General features: G+C 38.2%; 2 protein-coding genes across 2 annotated transcripts; both read right to left on the reverse strand.

Annotated features, from left to right (window-relative positions):
- Positions 1-198: 198 nt before the first annotated feature.
- On the reverse strand, positions 199-10,788 carry wasf2 (WASP family member 2). The gene is made up of 9 exons (XM_084423588.1): positions 10,645-10,788; positions 8,635-8,793; positions 8,421-8,555; positions 7,189-7,342; positions 4,773-4,890; positions 4,549-4,673; positions 4,302-4,469; positions 3,067-3,521; positions 199-1,151 (listed from the first exon to the last, which is right to left on the reverse strand). The coding sequence occupies exons 2-9, from the start codon at positions 8,765-8,767 to the stop codon at positions 994-996; spliced, it is 1,446 nt and encodes a 481-aa protein (XP_084279714.1). The 5' UTR covers positions 8,768-8,793; positions 10,645-10,788; the 3' UTR covers positions 199-993.
- Positions 10,789-12,344: 1,556 nt separating this feature from the next.
- Positions 12,345-20,387, reverse strand: LOC311299161 (putative methyltransferase-like protein 24). The gene is made up of 5 exons (XM_084422589.1): positions 19,705-20,387; positions 18,970-19,068; positions 18,720-18,841; positions 16,340-16,559; positions 12,345-12,766 (listed from the first exon to the last, which is right to left on the reverse strand). The coding sequence occupies exons 1-5, from the start codon at positions 20,002-20,004 to the stop codon at positions 12,452-12,454; spliced, it is 1,056 nt and encodes a 351-aa protein (XP_084278715.1). The 5' UTR covers positions 20,005-20,387; the 3' UTR covers positions 12,345-12,451.
- Positions 20,388-20,560: the final 173 nt, after the last annotated feature.

Raw genomic sequence — 20,560 nt, forward strand, 5'->3', positions numbered from 1 at the left:
CTGTCGCATTACCAAAACATTCATAAAGCTGTAGTCTAGAGCACCCGTGTGTGGATTCAATGTTTACCCCAAATAAAGCAGCATGAATGGCATGTACTCTCTGAAGCCCCTGCACACACAAGCTCAGACTTGTAGAAACAGTTCAGCTATCCACACAGAACACTTATGAAATGACTGTAACAGCAGCAGGACACAACATTATATTTAAGATTTTATTTCAATTGCTGATAGAAAATCCTCGTAATTATTACCCACATACATCAAATAAAAAACAAACAAACTTTTCTTTGATTTCAAAATGTTGCATAATTTCTAAAACTTTGGCATTAAAACAAAAGGCATCTTGAAGCAGGTACTTGGGCTGAACAGAGGGGGAAAAAAACTACATCAGTCAGTCCTGAGCGCTGTTAAACCGTAAACACAGCCGGGTGCCAGACTTTTGGTCATGAATATGTGTTGCACTGGAATAAAAGGTTATTTCATCCTACAAGGTGCAAGAACTATCATAGACACACATCTTATTATTTTAAATATCTGCATTAAAAAAAAGTGTGTCTTGTCTTAGTTGCAAGGAAGGCTTTAGTTGATTAGTTTATACAGAGTAATGTTAAATCGTAGGATTTGAACAGAAACGATACTGATGCATAAAGAAGAAAATATAGAAGCACATACACACAAGTACACACACACACACACACACACACACACACACAAGTACACACACTCTCGGTTTACCTTTGGCCACATTATACAGAGGCACAGCCGCTCTGAAAAAGGAGAAGGCTTATCAACTAAATAATTCACTCTCTCATTTAGATTAGACTCAACCCTCTGAACACACACACAAACACACACACACACACACTTTTTGGCCCTCTTCCCCTTATTTGCTTTTGGCCTCACTGCAGGTAAACAGGTAATATGAGAAGTGTGAAGTCTAAAAGGAATGATCTTAATGTCATAGCACAGGTGATGAAGGGCAGGACGATAGCTTTAGTCAGACCAGTCATCATCATCAAACTCGGACGAATCGTCCTCGGAGTCGCTGCACTCCACGGCGATGCGACGGGACAGGATCGCTGCGACATCATTATCTGTGCGACCTCTCTTCTCCAGCTCTTGCTGTTCCTCCACTTTACGCAGGTTAAATCCTACACACACACACACACACACACACAATTTCATCAAGCTCAGTCACGTTTTAAGAAACATTACAATATGTTAAACCATATATATGATGACGGTCTCATAAGAGCAAGCAAATAAATGTGTGTTCCTCTATTATCATAATTCAATGAGGAGCCAATCACATGCAGTATGATCATAACACAGCAATGCTATATATAGGCTACACTTTCCTCCATGTTTTGTAAGTAAAGGCTGTTAAATGCTGACATTAACCACACTGTTAACCTGTACATAAACATCTATTTTGGTCTGTGTAGAAATGATTTGAAAGACTTGCTTCCTCCTTAACATCTGTTTTAGATGATTTAACAACCACAAATAAAGTTCTCAAGTGCACCTTAATGACCTCCAGTGACAAGATTTAGCTAAACTACACTAAATTTAAGATAAATTGGTAAAGTTTAACCACTAGAGATCAGATCACCTGAAATAGATGTTCAAACTAATTTACAGTCACACTCAGTTATAATCAAGCTGCAATTTTTACAGTCTTCATCTGTCTATCGAAGTATACGTGGCACAAAGCGCAATCAAATATTTATAGGATTAAATACACGACGTGCGTCACCTCTATGAGTGTGCACACACAATGCCAAGGACAATTAGTCTGATTAATGTGTATACATGCCGGGTGAAGACGTGCTACAATTGCATCATCTACGTCTATTAGTCCGACTTCGCAAAAATAGTAGTGATACAATTTCGAATGCGCAATGAATTCGCATGAACTTTTTCACCATCAAGGATGGAGTGGATTTCTATTGGAATGACTGGATTTCGCCTGCAAAATTTTGCTGAGTAACGGCAAAGTCCCCGTAAGACAAGTCATTTCACTCGGCGGCCATCTTTGAAACGCCTTTCAGTCATGCAAGTGCAGCTCCGATCTCTTCGAATGGGGGAAACATCAAATTCTCCAAAACGGTTCACCAAGCTTACGATTAAATTTCATATCACCAATGAAATCACCAATGAAATCGGACAACAACGGTCTCATAAGGGGCTTTCACACCGGATAGTTCTAGGAACGAGCCACGAGCCACCAGGGTGGTTCCCCGAGAACTAATGGTTCCCATATGAACGTTTTCCTGGTTGCATTCGCACCGCCAGTAGGAACTCTGAAGTGACGTAAGCCACGCTTGTTGTTGTGACTTTTATTTTGACAGCGCTGAGAACGCCAGAGCCTGAGCTAACAGTGCTCGCATTCTCCATGTTCATTAGTTTACGATCTGTCTTAACAGTCCTGTCTAATACGTTATTAGATCATACATAGAAAGTAGACAGTAATGAAAAGTTGTAAGTGTATGCTGTGTGGATGATGTCCAGTGTTGCTAGCTGAGCAGAAATACATACATAATCATGTTTTGCTTGGTCCCCTCAAAGTTGCGTTGGATTTTCTCCTTAGCGTAAAGGTTTAGAGGTCCATCTCATGTTCCACAGCTTTTTTTAAAATGGCGGGTGCTGGTGTTTTGCGTGCGTTCGGCCAATCGGCATACACTAACGTCACGCATAGTGCTGGTTTAGACCTGAAGCTAAATTAGCTAAATTAGTTCCTCCAAAAGGAGTTCCTAGAACTAAAATCCTTCGGTGCGAACGCCCAAAATCCGGGTACTTCTGCCAATAGTTCTAGGAACAATGAAAAGGTTCCTCCGGTGCGAAAGCCCCTATGAATTTTGTTCCTACATGCTCAAATACATTTTTTTCCCATATTGAGCATTGCACTTTCCCCAAATCAAAACAATATGAGGGACGAGTCTTGTGTTATTCTATAGTCTTTGGTAACGGTAAATGTGACACACCTTGAAGCATAATTTTAATTCTTGTTTAATCGGACTAAATTAAGCTTTTAAAAAAGTATGTAAATGTATCTAATTATGTTACCTTGACGGATGGCTGAAAGAAGGTCACTGCGAACATCACCCTGGGCTGGAGGAGGCTGGGCTTTGGGAGCGGCGGGAGCATGACCGCCTCCTGAAGGAGGAGGAGCAGGAGCGGAGGGTGGAGGAGGGCCTGGAGGAGGAGGGGGAGGGGGAGGAGGAGGTGGTCCACCACCCATGGGTGGAGGAGGAGGAGCTGGAATAGAGGATTCTATGGGTGGTGGAGGTGGGATAGAAGCAGAATTGCTGGAGAATGGGGGAGGAGACGGGGGCGAATCAAAACCTAGCGGTGGTGGAGGTGGGATCATGCCACCGGGAGGTGGAGGTGGTGGAGGCGCCAGAGGTGGAGCCACAGTTGGACGGCCTGGAGAAGAAGGCATCGATGGTGGAGCTGGAGGAGGATGACTGGGGCTTAAAAGACTGCCACGCTTTGGAGGCGCACCACCAGATTCGTTATACCTGGAAGAGAAGTCAAGTCAAGTCATTTATATAGCGCTTTTTCTCAAAATAGATTGTTTCGAAGCAGCTTTACAGTGATAATAGGAAATTAAAAGGTGCTGTATGTAACTTTTTCACTCTACTAAATCATATATTGAGGAAACATACTATGTTCACATACTCGTTTCTCTGAAAAACACTCCTATAGCAAGTTATTTTACTTTGAAATGTGCGTTTCTAGGCTGGAATGTTTGTTATTGACAATTTGCCTGGGAGAGAAGTCAAGTCACCTTCATTTATATAGACCTTATGTAGCCCCGCCCCTTTTCAGCGTTGCGCTTGTTGTCTTTCGTCTTCTGCTCTGTATTTTCACAGCAATCTTACATATTTTAGAACGAACTGCCCGTTTTAAAATCTTTAAAACGACATTTGTTAAGACATCTGCTTTAAAAATGACAATACTTGTGATAACTTTCGTTAACTTTACAATAAGTAAATCCACTTCACCAGCTAATTAGTCAGAGCTACCGCAAAAACCGGAAGTTCAAAGACAATATTCTAAAGATGGCTGCGCACTTGTTTCTCTGGCGCATAAGGTCTATAGCGCTTTCAACAATATAGATTGTTTCAAAGCAGCTTTACAGTGATAATAGGAAATTAAAGTAAGAGATTGTAGTTCTAGAATAAATGTTATTGTCCAGCTAAAGTTAGTTTTGATTGATTAGTTAGAACAAGCTCATAAATGAACCTGGATTTGATACTCAACAGCAGGGAAATCGTAGGCTATTTTAAGAGACTCACGGCACGTCTGGAGGTGGTGGTGGTGGGAAGTCCTCTTGCATTGGAGGTGGGAGAGGAGAGCCGGGATCATAGCTGTAGGAGTTAGTGCTTTGGTCCAAATACCCATCAGAGTGATTAAAACCATCATCACCAGAGCCAATACTGCCGTTCAACCCTTCTGTGGAGTTACTGTTAAAGACACATACATAAAAATAATATTAAATGCTCATAGATATCAGTAGTATCCTGTGCATGTTGTTTTTATTACCCCATGGCATCGTGTTTGGGTACAACGAACTCCTCCCCCATTTTCCGACGTTCCCATTCATCTTTTCGGGTTTTGATTTTTCGCGGGTTAAAGTTCCTTCGGTTAGGGTTGTCGTCTTTCTTCTTCTGCTCTCGATAAACACAGAAACACAATAACACAAACACGTTGAAGAAGCTTGTGCGTTCTGAAAGGTACTTTAAGGTAGGTGTACTTGCATCACTCACCTTGTGCTTGCGTTTCTCTTTCATAATGTCCTTGGTATCTTGAAGCATTTTCTCTTTCCAAAGGTCAAAGAAATAAGACGGATCAGTGTAGAACTTCAGAGCCTCCTTGCCATCATCCCTGGAAAACAGAAAACACTTCAATCATGTTGAACACTTAAAAAACAAACTATAAAAAACATGAATTGGTAAAAAAATTAAGTTAAAGAGGACCTACTATGCCCTTAATTTTGTTGTTTTCATGCTTGAATGTTTAAAAAAACACCTATGAAGCCCCTCCTTCTGAAAAGCACAATGTGCTCTGATTGGTCGGCTGGATCAGTGTGTTGTGATTGGTCAAGCGATTCGAGTGTGTTTGGGAAATGTCCCGCCCCTTACCATAACTGCCAGTTTCAACACACTACTAACGAACTCCCTAACCCCGTTATTTTGCATATGCCTCGGACGGGAATTATTTAAATGAGGAATATTGTGACGTGTTCGTTTCCGGAAGAAAACTCAAGACTACAATGGAGTCAGAAACAGTGACACTGACATAGAGAATAACTCACGCTGGAAGGACTTTGTGCTTTGTAACTTTGCAGAGCTTTTTCATACTCAATATCACAGTGACTAGAGACTCTTATTTTGTGAAAGGACTTTTATTATGACACTGGACTGAGAACATACTATGCATACATATACTTTTCATACTAACATAACCTTCATAACGATTGCGTTAGTTGAGCTGTATGCGCGAAGGGCGCCGCCATGTGAGTTTGTGCCGCAGACACAGTTCAGAGAATCGGATCTGTTGGATTTACAACATGTGAATTCATCCACTTCTCCCGAAATACATAAAAGTAAGTGGCTGGTGAACTGGGAGAAGAATAGAGTAAACTTTAAAGTTGTATCTGATATGAATAAAACGTAATGGAAAGGATTATTATTGCCTCTTCCATAGACATCAGTGTGTGTTTTACAAACTCTAAATGTATTGTTTTTTTTTTGTACTTATGTGAATTTATATGTCTGAAACCCAAAATAAACATTATGTGGTTGAAAACACTGAATAGTTGTGATATATGACAGCTCTGAGGGCGCCTGTCTCTGGCTCAGCGCCAGCCAACGCGCGAAAGCACATCTGAATTTAGCAGTCGATCACGTGATGCACTGACTGTTCTTATCACACCGGTGTGATCGTACGTGCGAAAGGGTTAAGTGTTGTTCCTGTCCTCACCGTGTCCTTTTTCTTTAGTTTAACATTTACTGAGTCATTCATTTCACCATCATGATTTATGTATTGTATTAAGAACTCAAACAAGACCGGTTACCATGTTAAATGTTAATTGTTTTCAATTATCCACTTGCATAATATAAATTGTCATACTTTCCGTACTGGAACATTTTCCCATACCAAACAGACGAAACCCGGTCACAGTAACTGCCACCATTTTTAAATATCTATTTCCCGCCAAAAGAAGGCACAGTTAATTGTTCTCATGTCTGAGGGGGAGACTGATGTTCTGTTTGATTCTTCATTAAACATTGTTAAACACTAATAATTCATTGAGTTTGTTTTGTTTCCAATGTTTGTATATTTTGGTATTATTCTAACAGTTTATGTCTTTGTTACTGTTAAATCTATTTTTTTTTTGTCTTTCTTAAATTTCTTTATTACCTTTAATTACTAAATGGTTTAGTCCAAGTGGGAGGGGCTTATCCTTTTTAAGAGGGCCTCTCAGTGTTGTAAGGCGCTTGTAGAGCAACTCGTTGGTTGCTTGGTTTTTGGGTCAATTTATTGGCGTAGCCAACAGTTTGTTTGCAGTTAACTTTGAACAGTTTATTTTATTTCTTTTGGATTTTCACTGTAAATACCATTTGCACTCTATTGGAAAATCTTTGTTTTTCACTTTTTCGAATAAACACTGAACTTTTGACTTCATCAGCACGTCACTTCTCTTCCACTTCCACTGTCTCTGTTATCAACCAGCAACATTACACATTAAAGGAAGTTGAAGATGTAAAATAAACATAATAGGTCCTCTTTACATGAATTACATGAAAATGGTAATGGTAAAATGGTAAATGGACTGCATTTATATAGCGCTTTCACAGACCCAATGGCCACCAAAGCGCTTTACAATATTGCCTCACATTCACCCATTCACTCACTCATTCATACACCGACGGCGGTGTCAGCCATGCAAGGCGATCCAGCTCGTCGGGAGCAGCTGGGGTTAGGTGTCTTGCTCAAGGACACCTCGACACTTGGTCAGGTGGAACCGGGGATTGAACCACCAACCTTCCGGTTTGTAGACAATCTACATGAACCACTGAGCCACTGCCGCCCCAAAAAAAAAAATCCTACATCATTCTGCCTTTATTTGGATGGTAAACGGTGGTCAGTCAGATGTGGTAAGTGTGTTAATGTGTATACCTGTAAGAGCTCAGGTTGTTGAGGGGGGGCGGCTCATTGCAGGTCAGATAGGTCTCATGGATAGGTTGTGGTAACGATAACCTAATGAAGAGCTGCTGATCCATGATGGAATTGGAGTGGAAGGCTTTGCGGCTGGTGATTGCCTGAAGAGAAACTGGAACAAGAAAGAAAAAAAAAAAATAGGTGAAACGGAAACAGAGAAACAAAGAAAGATAATGACATTTAGAATAAATTCATCACGGTTCGAAAACCACTAACTAAAGGCCCGTTCACACCAAGAAAGATAACTACTATATTAGCATCCACCCACACCAGCGGATGATATCGTTTGGTTTATTCTAAGCAAACTGCAATTTCGTCATCTGTCGCTTTAAATCCTCAAGCTCTTTAAAGTCTGGTGGATTCTGATTGGCTGTCATTGCTTTTATCGTGCATCAGCTGAAAAACAAACATTGTTTTTTAGACCTTTTTAGAACTTTCTTGTTATCGTTATAGTTATATATCGTCCTTATCGTTCACACTACACATAGATCCTATTTTATGACAAGTCATTTTGCAAGTGACATCAAATTTGTGTTGCCATAGTAATGACTATGATGCCTAGTGATATAGTGGAGTAGATGGGGAAATAATGGGTGAAAAACACTAATTTTGCCTCTGCTCATGATGCTTAAGTGCATCAGACAACATGTGCGTCAGAGGCATTAATGCATGAGGCATTAATGTTCTATTTATACAGAATATCAAAGCAATGAATGTACGTGTATGTGCAAAAAACAGTAAATTCAGATACAGCTATAGATAATACTGCCCTTTATGTATGACATATGTCATACTGTAAACTGATTTGTAAAAATCTAATTTCGCACTTTTTTGTAAGAGTAAAACAACTAAAAATAGATGGATGTGCACAAAAAGTGAACATAAATAATATAATATAATAATATAAATAAAAATGATGGAAAATATAAATAAAGAGCTAAACAAATTAGAGTACAAAGTTTCTTTAAAAAAAAAAGAAGGAAAATGCAAAGAAAAATAAAACAACTAAATAATAATATAAAAGAACAAAACAAAAGAGTTAAAAATGAATGCGGTTTTCTGCAACAAACCAACGTGGTCCAAAATGCACATATGACTCATTAGCGCATATAAATATGACTCATCAGCGCATATAAATATGACTCATAAATGAACGAAATGCCTTAAATATAACCCAGTCTGTTTCTAACCTTCCTCCTCTTTAGGGTCCAGCTGGGTGACTTTGACCTGCAGCTTGTCCACTCTCTCTCCCAGCGTATTGACCCGTTCAGCAAACGAGCTGGCTTGAATAAACAGTTCGCCGAACACGTCCTCTGCATACTTGCCTATGTTTAAACGACACGTTAAAAGCAGAAACACACAACTGATTTTCTTCAGTAAACACCCCATTACTCGAACACTTACTGAGTGATCCAAGCTGGCGAATGATGTTGGCGAGTGTGATGTTGGTCACACACTCCAGTTCACTCTTGATTGTATTTGGCAGTGACTGGCGACAGAGGTGCCGTGGCTCGATGTTGCGCGTCACCAAAGGCATGATGGGAGCTTATCAGTCACCTTCCTCTTTTAGACAGAAATACAATTAACATACAACAGTGCATTACAAATTCTGAAATTAGCTGCATCTATAACACACTCCCTTATAACTGCTGCTCTTTTATCTATTCAGAGCGTACATATCCAACACACACACACACACACACACACACACACACACACACACACACACACACACACTCACAGCCTTACATGTGCTTAAAGCAGAACCAAAACTGCTGCGGTGTTTCTTCTGCTAACTTATAGCCTAGTACTTTCTGCCGTTCCAACACCAGCAAGCAACTAGGCTACCCTTTAACACTTCTTGTCTTTGGGTCTTTTTTAAAGTAGCAACAGTACATGCTACACTAGTATATATTAGAAAATACAATACTAATACATACTATTAGTAAATACTAACACCTAAGGAAATGCAATAAACAAAAATGTTAAGTTATTTTTAATAAAGTTGTTCTTTAAAAAAAGGTTTTCACAGGCCACATATACAGTACCAGTCAAAAGTTTGGAAACATTACTATTTATAATGTTTCTATAATTCTAAAAAATATTATTTATTTCTCTGATGCAAAGCTGAATTTTCATCAGCCATTACTCCAGTCTTCAGTGTCACATGATCCTCCAGAAACCACAATGCCAGTGATGGAACTGGGATTTCCACTGTGAAGGATAATAATGAATATACTGTGGGGGGTTTCTTAAATTAAAAAAAGAAAAGAAAAAGAAAACCTTTTGACACTATTGATCATCATGGCTTATTAATGCTGAAACTGAAGAGATATGGTATAAGAGGAAAAGCCTTCTCTTGGTTTAGAAGTTACCTTGATGATAGATATCAATTTGTACAAATAAATATCTAATGAATGTCGCTTGTGGTGTTCCACAAGGTTCGGTGCTAGGCCCCAAACTGTTTGTACTGTATATAAATGTAAAGTGTCTAAAATATTACAAAATAGTTCTGTTTGCTGAAAAATTTGGAACAGCTTCTGAATACAGTGGAAATCAAATCAGTAGTCTTAAAAAGTGGTTTGATGATAATAGATTGTCATTGAATTTAACTAAAACAAAGTTCATATTTAGTAATCAATAAAAACAAAGCTAAAATTAGGATTAATAATGAGGAAACAGAAAGAGTGCATGAAAATAAATTTCTGGGTGTTATAATAATAGATCATAAAGTATGCTGGAAACCACATGTAAATAATGTAAAAACGATCCAAATATGCATGTGCATTTAGGAAAATGTCGTATATAACTTTTTGTTTATATCGAATTAATCAAATCCATTGGGAAAAGTGACACGTTTACTTTTAGATAAACTCGTATAAAGAGTAGGCATAGTTAAGCGAAGGCTCATTTGATTATGTATATTTATTATTATAAAAAAATTGGTCACTTGTTTTGAGAGTGTTAAATATAACATACATTAAAAATAGGATTTTTTTTTTTTTTTTTTTTACACATTTAAATCATTAATTCCTGACTCCTACCAGCATTTAATGTCTGGGCGTGAAGGAATAAATGTTCACCCATCAGACTTCCTCCACTGGGAGGGAGTGGAGGCTCACAACATACCAGCCTAACTTTGTTTGTGGGGGGGGGAAGATAAGATCAAATCAAATCAAGGCTGTTCCCGTTAAACTGATTTCTAGCTCAGAAGTAAAAGCTATGGTGATATCAAAATGACACCGGGTTATTTGTCACGAATGTTTAAAAAGCTTCAAAAGCTTCATTAGCTGAGGCCTAAACTCCCTGAAGCGTCTGTGTAGAACAGGAAGTGATTAGCGTTAGCTGCCGAAACTGTCAACTCGCCAACTCTTTCATACTTTACGCGCATATAAAGTACTTTCACAGTCTTACCTGGATATATGTATAGATTCGGCCTTAAATGCCGACGTCTTCTGGCTTTTCAACTACCTCAGCAGTTCCATTCCCTGAGTTTCATGCCGTCCATAATTTTCTGAGCCGACAAAATGTCTACAAGTACTGTAACAAGAGCTGTATGGCAGCGACAGTTCACCCCCGCGTTTGGTAACTTTTCATTGGACGGTGGGTGTGAATCCAAACATTCGATTGGCTGACGAGTCTGTCACTCAAAGAAAAAGGGGCGTATATGGAAACTGGAATCTTGAAAGCGCAACTCCACCCTAGCGGGTTGAAAACATCTGTTTTGAAGGGAGGGCTAATTCCTGAACGTCGGGCCAGTCCGAACAAATCCGAAACATGGCGAAATTCAGAGAACCCCACAACATGTAATACACGTTTTTTGTTTGTTTATCACAGGACTTCATGCACACGGAAAAAAAATAAGACTCATGATGACCTTTTTTATTGCGTATAGTTTATTTCATATTAAACAATACACTTGAAAAATATTGCACGTAGCCCTTTTGTATGAAAATGACTTTAAAGTGAATGTAATATGGCTGTTTAAAGATTATCACAGAGTGATAGATTTAATGCAGTTAAATCTGAGTTGAATCATTGCAGTACCGTTCACAACCACTAGACGGCGTGCAGACTGAAACAAATAATATTAATATGCAACTTTACCTCTTTAAAACGTGATGTATTTTACATCTCAACTTCATTAAACATCCCTGCTTTGGTTTAAAGTACTCTTAAACACATATAGTGCCGGTCAAAAGTTTGGAAACATTACTATTTTTAATGCTCTTGAAATAAGTCTCTTATGCTCATCGAGCCTGCATTTATTTGATCAAAATTCAGGGAAAAAAAAAACAGTAATAGTGAAATATTATTACAATTTAAACTAATGGTTTTCTATTTGAATATACTTTAAAATGTAATTTATTCCTGTGATGGAAAGCTGAATTTTCACCATTATTACTCCATTCTTCAGTGTCACATGATCCTTCAGAAATCATTCTAATATGCTGATTTATTATCAATGTTGGAAACAGTTACAATATATATATTTTTTATAACCTGTGATACATTTTTCAGGATATTCTTTGATGAATGAAAAGTAAAAAAAAAGAAAGAAAAAAAAGAAAAAAGACCAACATTTATTTAAAATAAAAATATTTTTAAACAATATCGGCCTACACTAGTTTGGGGTCAGTAATTTTTCTTTCTTTCTTTTTTTTTTTTTTTAAAGAAATGAATACTTTTATTCAGCAAGGATGTGTTAAATTGATTTTTTTTAAAGTGATAGAAATCTTTTCTAACAATATCAATCTTTACTATTTTTAATAAATGCTGTTCTTTTTTTAATTTATTTTTTACTTTTTATTCATCAATGAATCCTGAAAAAAGTATCACAGAATCCAAAAAAAATATTAAGCAGCACAACTGTCTCCAACATTGATAATAAATCAGCATATTAGAATGTTTACTGAAGAATCATGTGACACTGAAGACTGGAGTAATGATGCTGAAAATTCCACTTTGCATCACAGAAATAAATTATATTTTAAAATATAATAAAACAGAAAACCGTTACTTTAAATTGTAATAATATTTCACAATATTACCATTTTCTTCTGTATTTTTGATCAAATAAATGCAGGCTTAATGAGCATAAGAGACTTCTTTCATAAACATTAAAAATAGTAATGTTTCCAGACTTTTTTTTTTTAATTGTCATCATCTTTTTCACAGATTCAGAGTTTAGCTTCTGTGTCTAAAGAGATTTTGCAGTTGGTCATCTGCGCTGCTCGCTTGTCCTTATCCAGCTGAGTGTGTATGAGCTGTGTGAGCTGTCCAGTTTGTGTCTCAGCACTATGTGTCCCGGTCCGTGTGTGAAACGCACGAGTCGCAGTCCCGAGATGTTGACGGCCCTCAACACACTGTACCAGAAACGCACCACATCTTCCTCGGCTCCCCCGACCTCGAACCCGGCCCACTGCAGATGAACGGTCAGAATGAGCTGATTGATCCTTCTGAGAGTCCCATCCTTAATCCAGCTTTCTAATATACGCCATTCAGCGCTCTCCAAATCCATACGCAGGACATCCACCTACGCAAAGAGACACTAAATGAGTGTGACATTTTGAGACCAAGCAGATGACACTTCAAAAATACTGTATTCGTATGAAATCTGTTCTTTTAAAATGACCAAAGATTAACACATATGTCCTAAGTGGTGGACAGTAACAAAGTACATTTACTTGAGTATCTTTTCTTGAGTATTATTTTTTTCATGGAAACTTGTTACTTTAACTTCAATACATTTGAAAGACAAATATCAGACTTTTTACTCCACTACATTTCTGTCAAGGTCCTTGAGTAGATAGTTATGTTAGTCAGGGCATGATTTTTTCCGTCTGTAAAACATGTGATTGGATTTTTGTAGGTGACAGACAGCCTATCAGTGATCACTCCTGTAGGGTCACGTGTCAGCGATTAGTACGATTTCTCTCTACTCGGATCTGTGAGAGACAGTATCGTTGTCACAACTAACGGTTTGAAAGTTTTGTTTTCATGGCAAATAAGTATTTCTGTTTTGCTCTTTGCACCATAGACTGTAAAAAAAAATATGGACGTAGTGTCCGTAATGTCACCCGTAGGTTTCTGAAGACCGTTTTTGAAGCCTGAAGTGGGCGTGGCCGACCGTCGCCATCTTGGCAGCGCGTCACTCCCGAATTTATTTATTTTTACAGTCAGACAATGAGCTGAGGTAACGTGACGGCTAACAGACAGCAGACAAACGGCTAATGATGACTAATGACCACAGCAGCGGGAATCCACCTGTCACTCTAAAGTGGACACACCCTTAATTATGCAGAACTTTAAGGCTTTATATAATGTAAACGGATGAGTTTTAAAAAAAATCATCCCCTTCACAGTTGTCATGAAGGGCAAAATAAGCTATATAGACCAAAGCCACTTTTTGCACCAGGCTGTAAACATGTTTTTTTCTGCAGTAAAGTTGGGTATTTTAACATGGGGGAGATACAGATTTGACTCACTTCTGCAGCCAGCCTCAAGCGGCCAGTCGATGAATTGCCATTGAATTCACTTCCGTGTTGTGTTCTGTGCTTCAAGAGAGAGACAGGGAGGTTGCCGCTTGGTAATTACTCATCCTCATGTACGTCAGAACGTAGGCTCACTATTGGCCAGCATCACACGCATCACACACATGACCAGCGTCGGCCAATCGTGAGCCTACGTTCTGACTTACATCCCAGAAGCGCTGCGCTGTTACACTACGTGAACTCACTCAGAGAAACACAGAAGAAAATGAAAAGTTTTTTTTTGCGCACAAAACGTATTCTCGTCCCTTGATAGACTTGTGGTTGAGCCACTGTAAGCCAGTCGGCCCAATGGAGGCATCCGGTCAGCGGGGAAGGTCTCCGCGTGTTACTGTCTTTTCTCGTGGCAAAGTATTTTGATTAAATGAAATACATTTTCTCATATGTATTCTCTCGTTATTTCATCTGACTCCATAAATGAAAAGGTTTTAATGATATCTGTGCATCATGAAATGTGAGCGAATGTTTGACTATTCTTTTTAACTCTTTAATGAAAATAATGTCAGAGTCGATTAGAATAAAATCAAATGTTTACACTATGTCAGGTAAGTGTATCATGCCTCTAGTTGCATTTCATTATATAGACAGAAACTTCTTTCACATGGAAACATCTGCTAACAATGGGAATTTACATTCAGAGTTGACACCTTTTGTGAGAAGGAGACCACCTTCCTTTGTGTGCCAGTTATCTCTAAACTCTTAAAAACCTTATTACCTTTTGTTTTACTTATTTGGGAATGAGACCTTTGTACCAGTCGCACTGAGACATTTCAAACGATACCAGACGTGTGTAATACTGTATGATAATTATTCACATTATAGATTCTTGGGTAAGAGGGGAAGAAATGTAGATTAGGATTGCTTAGGTGAGACTTGCGTCTCGAAATGATGGTGCTAGTTTCACAAGAGAGAGTCCAAATGTTAATTTCCAGAAAGGTCCTTTGTCCTCTCAGGGAGTGGTCGTTCCTCAAGTATAGACTGCCTGGCATTTATCGTAGTCACTTGGGACTATTTTAAACATTGTCTTTACTAACTTTCTGGGCCGGCAAGTTTTAATTACAGAGAAGCCTATGGAGGAGTGAGACAGCTCTCAGATTTAATCAAAAATATCTTAATTTGTTTTCCGAAGATGAACGAAAGTCTGACGGGGCTGGAACAACATGAGGGAGAGTAATTACATTTTTGGGTGAACGAACCCTTTAATTCCTACAGGTTTTGTAACATTTCTAAAAGCTCTTAATTCCCCAGATACTTCAAACTGGTACGTGTTTTCACTAGGTTGCTTCAGAGGCATAAGGTACTGTAACAATGCAACAATAAGAAAACAATGGATTGACATTTACTTTTTATACTTTTGATACTGAAGTAATAAAAAGTACCTATCGGTCAAAAGTTTTAGATCGGTAAGATTTTTAATGTTTTTAAAAGAAGTATCTTCTGCTCACCAAGGCTGCATTTATTTGATTAAAAATACAAACAAAAACAGCAATATTGTGAAATATTATTACAATTTAAAACAGCTGTTTTCTATGTGAATATACAGTAAAGTGTAATTTATTCCTGTGATCAAAGCTGAATTTTCAGCATCATTACTCCAGTCTTCAGTGTCACATGATCCTTCAGAAATCATTCTAATATGATGATTTGATGCTCAAGAAACATTTATGATTATTATCAGTGTTAAACTGTTTTTTTTTATTTTTTATTTCATGATGCTTTGATGAATAGAAAGTTAAAAAAAACAGCATTTATCTGGAAAAGGAAATGGAATGGAAAGGAAATGGAAAGAAATGGAAAGAAATGGAAAGCTTTTATAACATTAAACACTAAAGTTTGGGGTCAGTAAGAATTTTAATTTTACTTTTGGGGGAAATAAATAAAATAAATCAATACTTTTATTCATCAAGGATGAGTTAAACTGATCAAAAGTTACAGTAAAGACATTTATAATGTTAGAAAATATTCTATTTGAAATAAATGCTGTTCTTTTGAACTTTCTATTCATCAAAGAATTTTGAAAAAAAATTGTACACAACATTGAAAATAATAATGTTTTTTGAGCATAAAATCAGCATATTAGAATGATTTCTGAAGGATCATGTGACACTGAAGACTGGAGTAATGATGCTGAAATTATAATAATATAGAATAAATTACATTTTAAAATATATTAAAATAGAAAACAGTCATTTTAAATTGTCATATTTCACAATTTTTTTTTATCAAATAAATGCAGCCTTGGTGAACAGAAGAGACTTCTTTTAAAAACATACAAAATCTAAATTTTTTGACCAGTAGTGTATGTACTTTTACTTAAGCAAAAATCAGTCTTTATAACTTTAGCTTGTAACGGAGTAATATCTGACCAGTTTATCTGTACTTTCACTCAAGTAAGGAAGTTGTGTACTTTGTCCACCTCAGCCTAAGTGCAACTCATCTTACGAGTCACTGTTGCTTGTGTGAACATACTTAAGTACATAAAGGCAGAACTTTAGTGTGATTCACTACTTGTTAAATTATTTGTGAGAATCAGAATGAGTGTATTTGGGTGTAATTACCGTGGCGTGTCCCAGTGAGTCCATAATGTCGAGCAGCCTGCGCTGTACGTTACCCACGGGGCTCGCATGCGAGTGACTGCGAGGGCTTCTCCAGTCCAACCAAACCTGATGATTCTGAATATGTGCGGGTCGACCCACTCGACCGCTGGGGTCAAAGCGATGAACCTCACACCCCGCGTACAACACTGTGTCTAAAAATGCAGCATCCTTCCCATCCAGACTACAAAGATACACACAAGAGATTACACACAACAGCCTGAAACATTCAAATCAACAGCCCAACCAATTACTGTTTCCCTGCAAAAGAGCTTCAGAATCTGGGACAACCTTCAGCTTTGTGTTTTTTGCTTTTTTTCATAGATTATATACAACAAATCCCACCCTTCAGACCTAACAAAGAAACAAGGAGCCCTACATTATGTGAAATGAACATGTCTGGTGCAGAGATGCACCGAAATTATGGTCGATACCAATAATTATGTATATTTGAAAGCCGATGACCGATATATTGGCCAATAAATCGAAATCCAAATTTTTATATAATTTTTGATTACAAAAACAAAAGTCTCACCATTAAAAGCACACAATTATATATAGGCCCGGTTTCACAGACAGGGCTTAGACTAAGCCAGGATTAGACCATAGATCAATTAGGACATTTAAGTAATTTTTATAAACATGCATAGAAAAAAAACATTACCGATGTGCATCTTGAAACTAAAAAGGCACTGATATATTTTTAAGATCAGTCAGTGCAAGTTTATTTCAGTGGAAACAGCTCAGACTTACATTTTAGTCTAGGACTAGTCTTAAGCCCTGTCTGTAAAACCAGGGGATAATGTTCTCATTATAATTTTATGTAGCCTATATGACCTTTTTTAAGGGATTTCAATCATATTTCAAGCAATTTAAAACCCTCATGGCGAACAGTGCACATCTGAAGTGTCTCAGCTTGAGGGAAATAATCCATTATTTATCAGCTTTAATATATCGGCCAAATTTTCTCATCGGGCCGATAACGATTACATTAAAAATTAACATATATCGGCTGATACCGATATGGTGGCCGATATTTCGTGCATCCCATGTCTGGTCTTAAATGTGCTGGCTGTTTTAAAGAAGTCCAAACAGAAGACACTGTTCGATCAAGTGCTTCCTTATCTATGAAAGATTTCGTCAGGATTCAGGCCCCATCATAGAACTGGAAACTTTTAACTTTTAGCTTCTGAACACAAGGCTGCATCTCAATACTAGCTTGACCTTAGTGCTGTGTTCGACACTACAGATCATGACATACTCTTTTTTTTTTTTTTTTGCAAGTTATGTTTTTGGTCTTTTTGTGCCTTTATTTGATAGGACAGTAGAGATTTTGACAGGAAAGCGTGGGGTGGAGAGAGAGGGGAAGGGGATTGGCAAAAGGACCTCAGGCTGGAAATCGAACTCGGGTCGCCGGAGGCACAGTTGCGCTATTTGTCGGTGCGTTAACCATGGGGCTATTGGCGCCGACATCATGACATACTCTCAGATTGATTACAAAATTACTCAGAGACAGTTATAATTATGTTTATTTAAACTGAATCATATTTTTTCATTTGTTTCTTTTTATTAGATTAACCATTTCACTTGGATGTACGTCACAATATGAAAGAAAAGATCAGTCACTACTTTTATTTTAATAAGAGATGACTTTAACTTGCCTTATTTAAAGAAGTTTCAATTAAATAAGCATTTGTGATGTCTTTAACTCTTCGCCTGCCAACGTTTTTTATTTTTTTATTTTTTTAAGTCACCCACCGCCAGCATTTTTGATCATTTACACAAAACTTTCATGGCCCCCAGAATATTTTGTTGTACAAATATCTCAATATGTAATATATTAAAAGAAAGAACAGAGCTTCTGCTTTTACACAAAATAAAAAACTGTTTTATTCTAGCTCAATGCTTTTTTTTTTTTTTTTTATCAACACTTGAATGTGGGCAAGTTTAATAATAAAAAAGCTGAGAAAAACAAGTTTTTGTCAAAGATTACATCTAAGTGGGGTTCAGAACGATGATTAAAACACAGATGGAGTAGATCGAGTCCATCAAACCCACAAAGCTTCACAGTCCTGTAGCTCGTCCTGGGTCGACATTTCATTCAGTAACATAGACGGTTTTGATTTAGCTATATGCTGATTAATAATGATGATCGCGTTATTTTACATGTATCTGCATATGCTATCGCTTGTTTCTGCTTCTTCTTCACATGTGTTTGATCAGGAGATTCTGTCCTCTTTCAGAAGATGCATAACAGTGAAAACGTGGAAAGACGAAAATTCTGTCAATGGCAGTGAAAGAGTTAATCTGCTGTAACTTAATATAATATTTACTTAATATTTACCTGAACGAGTAGGCCACACAACCCCTTTTGCCCTTCCAGTGGTTGATGCACAAAACATCAGATTGACCAGGAGAGCGTTTAGATTGATTCCCATCTGAATCCTGGACCACTGAGCAGTTCACCTGCAGAATGTGACAGGAAAAGTCTAGGTATCTTGCTTTTTGAAGTCCAGTTTTATAACACACAACTGCAAATTGTTACGCAAGACAAGAATGATCGAGCCAGGAAGCATTATGGTAAGTTTGTGTACCTCTGTTGTGGTGATGAACTGGGTGAAACGCAGCAGCTCTGTGAAGAACGAGGGTTGTTCTGATGCCCACGGCTGCAGTTTCAGCTCTCTAGCTGTGGCCTGTAAACACACAAACACAAAGATCTCTCTCTTCCTGGCCAAATTTCAAATGCACATACCAAAAAAACCCAGGGATGCAGTGGAGGAGGGTCAGGCATTCGATAGCCACACTGTGAGAGCATGTGCAGCGCTTCAGGCAGGAGAAGTTGCAGCTTGTTTGGGGGTCACAGAATGTGCCCTTTTGAAACCTGAGGTTGAAGAAAAGAACTTTTTTAAATCTGATGGGCTGTTGGAAATTGAGCCTCTCCCAAAACATACAACAACCCTGTTTAGTAACCATGGAGACACTAGAGACTAGAGGAAGAGGAGCTATGACTCACTGAGGAACTCACTGATGTGGGGGCGGACAGCGAGACAAACAGAGAAAGAGAGAGTGAGTGAGAGACTTTTGCAGAACATTTTTCCATGTTAAAGAGTCTAGGAGGGATCCCCGTATATTTTGCCAAGTCACACATATGTTTTCCAATCCCTCCAGAAAAAAAAAAGAAAAAAAAAAGAAAAGTACTGCATAATTTATTCATTTTAAAATTCAGCCCACTTACTAGGGACATTTATTTTCTTTTGAGTCGCAAATGAGGAAGACCATCCCCCTAAAACTGGAAGAAAATAAGTAGCCTGCATAGTGAATGAAATTACCTGAGGTTTTTCAAGCTCGTTTTCGTCTTCATATCCTGTGAGTCCTGAATCCTCGTCAGTCCAGATACCCAGTACACCGCTTTCCAAATCCCTGTCATTTTTCCTAAACTCAGACGACAGTGACCCGTCACTGTTTTCTATGCTTATGACGAGAAAAGCCGGTTCGTCACCGCTCGTGCTGCTAAATGCGCGCGACACCGTTAAACTAACCAGTAGTTGTACGAGCAGAAGCACCGACAGACCTATAATAAACATACGGTGGGAAATGCCTCTTAATCCGCTAAAGTTACAAACGGCCATACCTTCCCTATTTTGAGCTTGGAGTGACCCGTGGGAGCGCAGACACCAGAAATGAAGAGTCGGCGCCAGCGTGACTCTCTGGCTCGAGGGCACTGCATGGGATCACTGCTGGACACTATCAACAAATACTAGTGCGTGTGAGTCAAGATTTTTCCTACACCAGCCAACGTTTCCAAAGGAAAAAAAAAAACAAGTTAACAGACACAATAAATATTATAATGTCTTAAAGAAAGAAAAAAAGAAAAAGAAAAAACAATCAGGGCTGTTTGTGTGAGGTTGAGGGACTGAAATTGGAACAGGACAGATAATAGAAGCCATTGGAACGCGTGCGCATGCATTCAAACAGACGCGCGCGCACACATACACACACACACACCACCCCCGCGCGCGAACACATTTCACTACTTTGTAGTAAACAGCGCGTCGAATGAGTAGGATGTCCAAATAGCCACAATTCATGATGCAGTTGGTGAGTAATACCATCATGACGTAGGCTACTGCATCTGCTGGGAATCTGAAGTGTGCAAGCCAGTGGACACACACTTCCCACTATCAT

The sequence above is a fragment of the Rutilus rutilus genome, assembly GCF_951802725.1.
Source record: "Rutilus rutilus genome assembly, chromosome: 11".
In the NCBI taxonomy this organism is placed as follows: Eukaryota; Metazoa; Chordata; class Actinopteri; order Cypriniformes; family Leuciscidae; genus Rutilus; species Rutilus rutilus.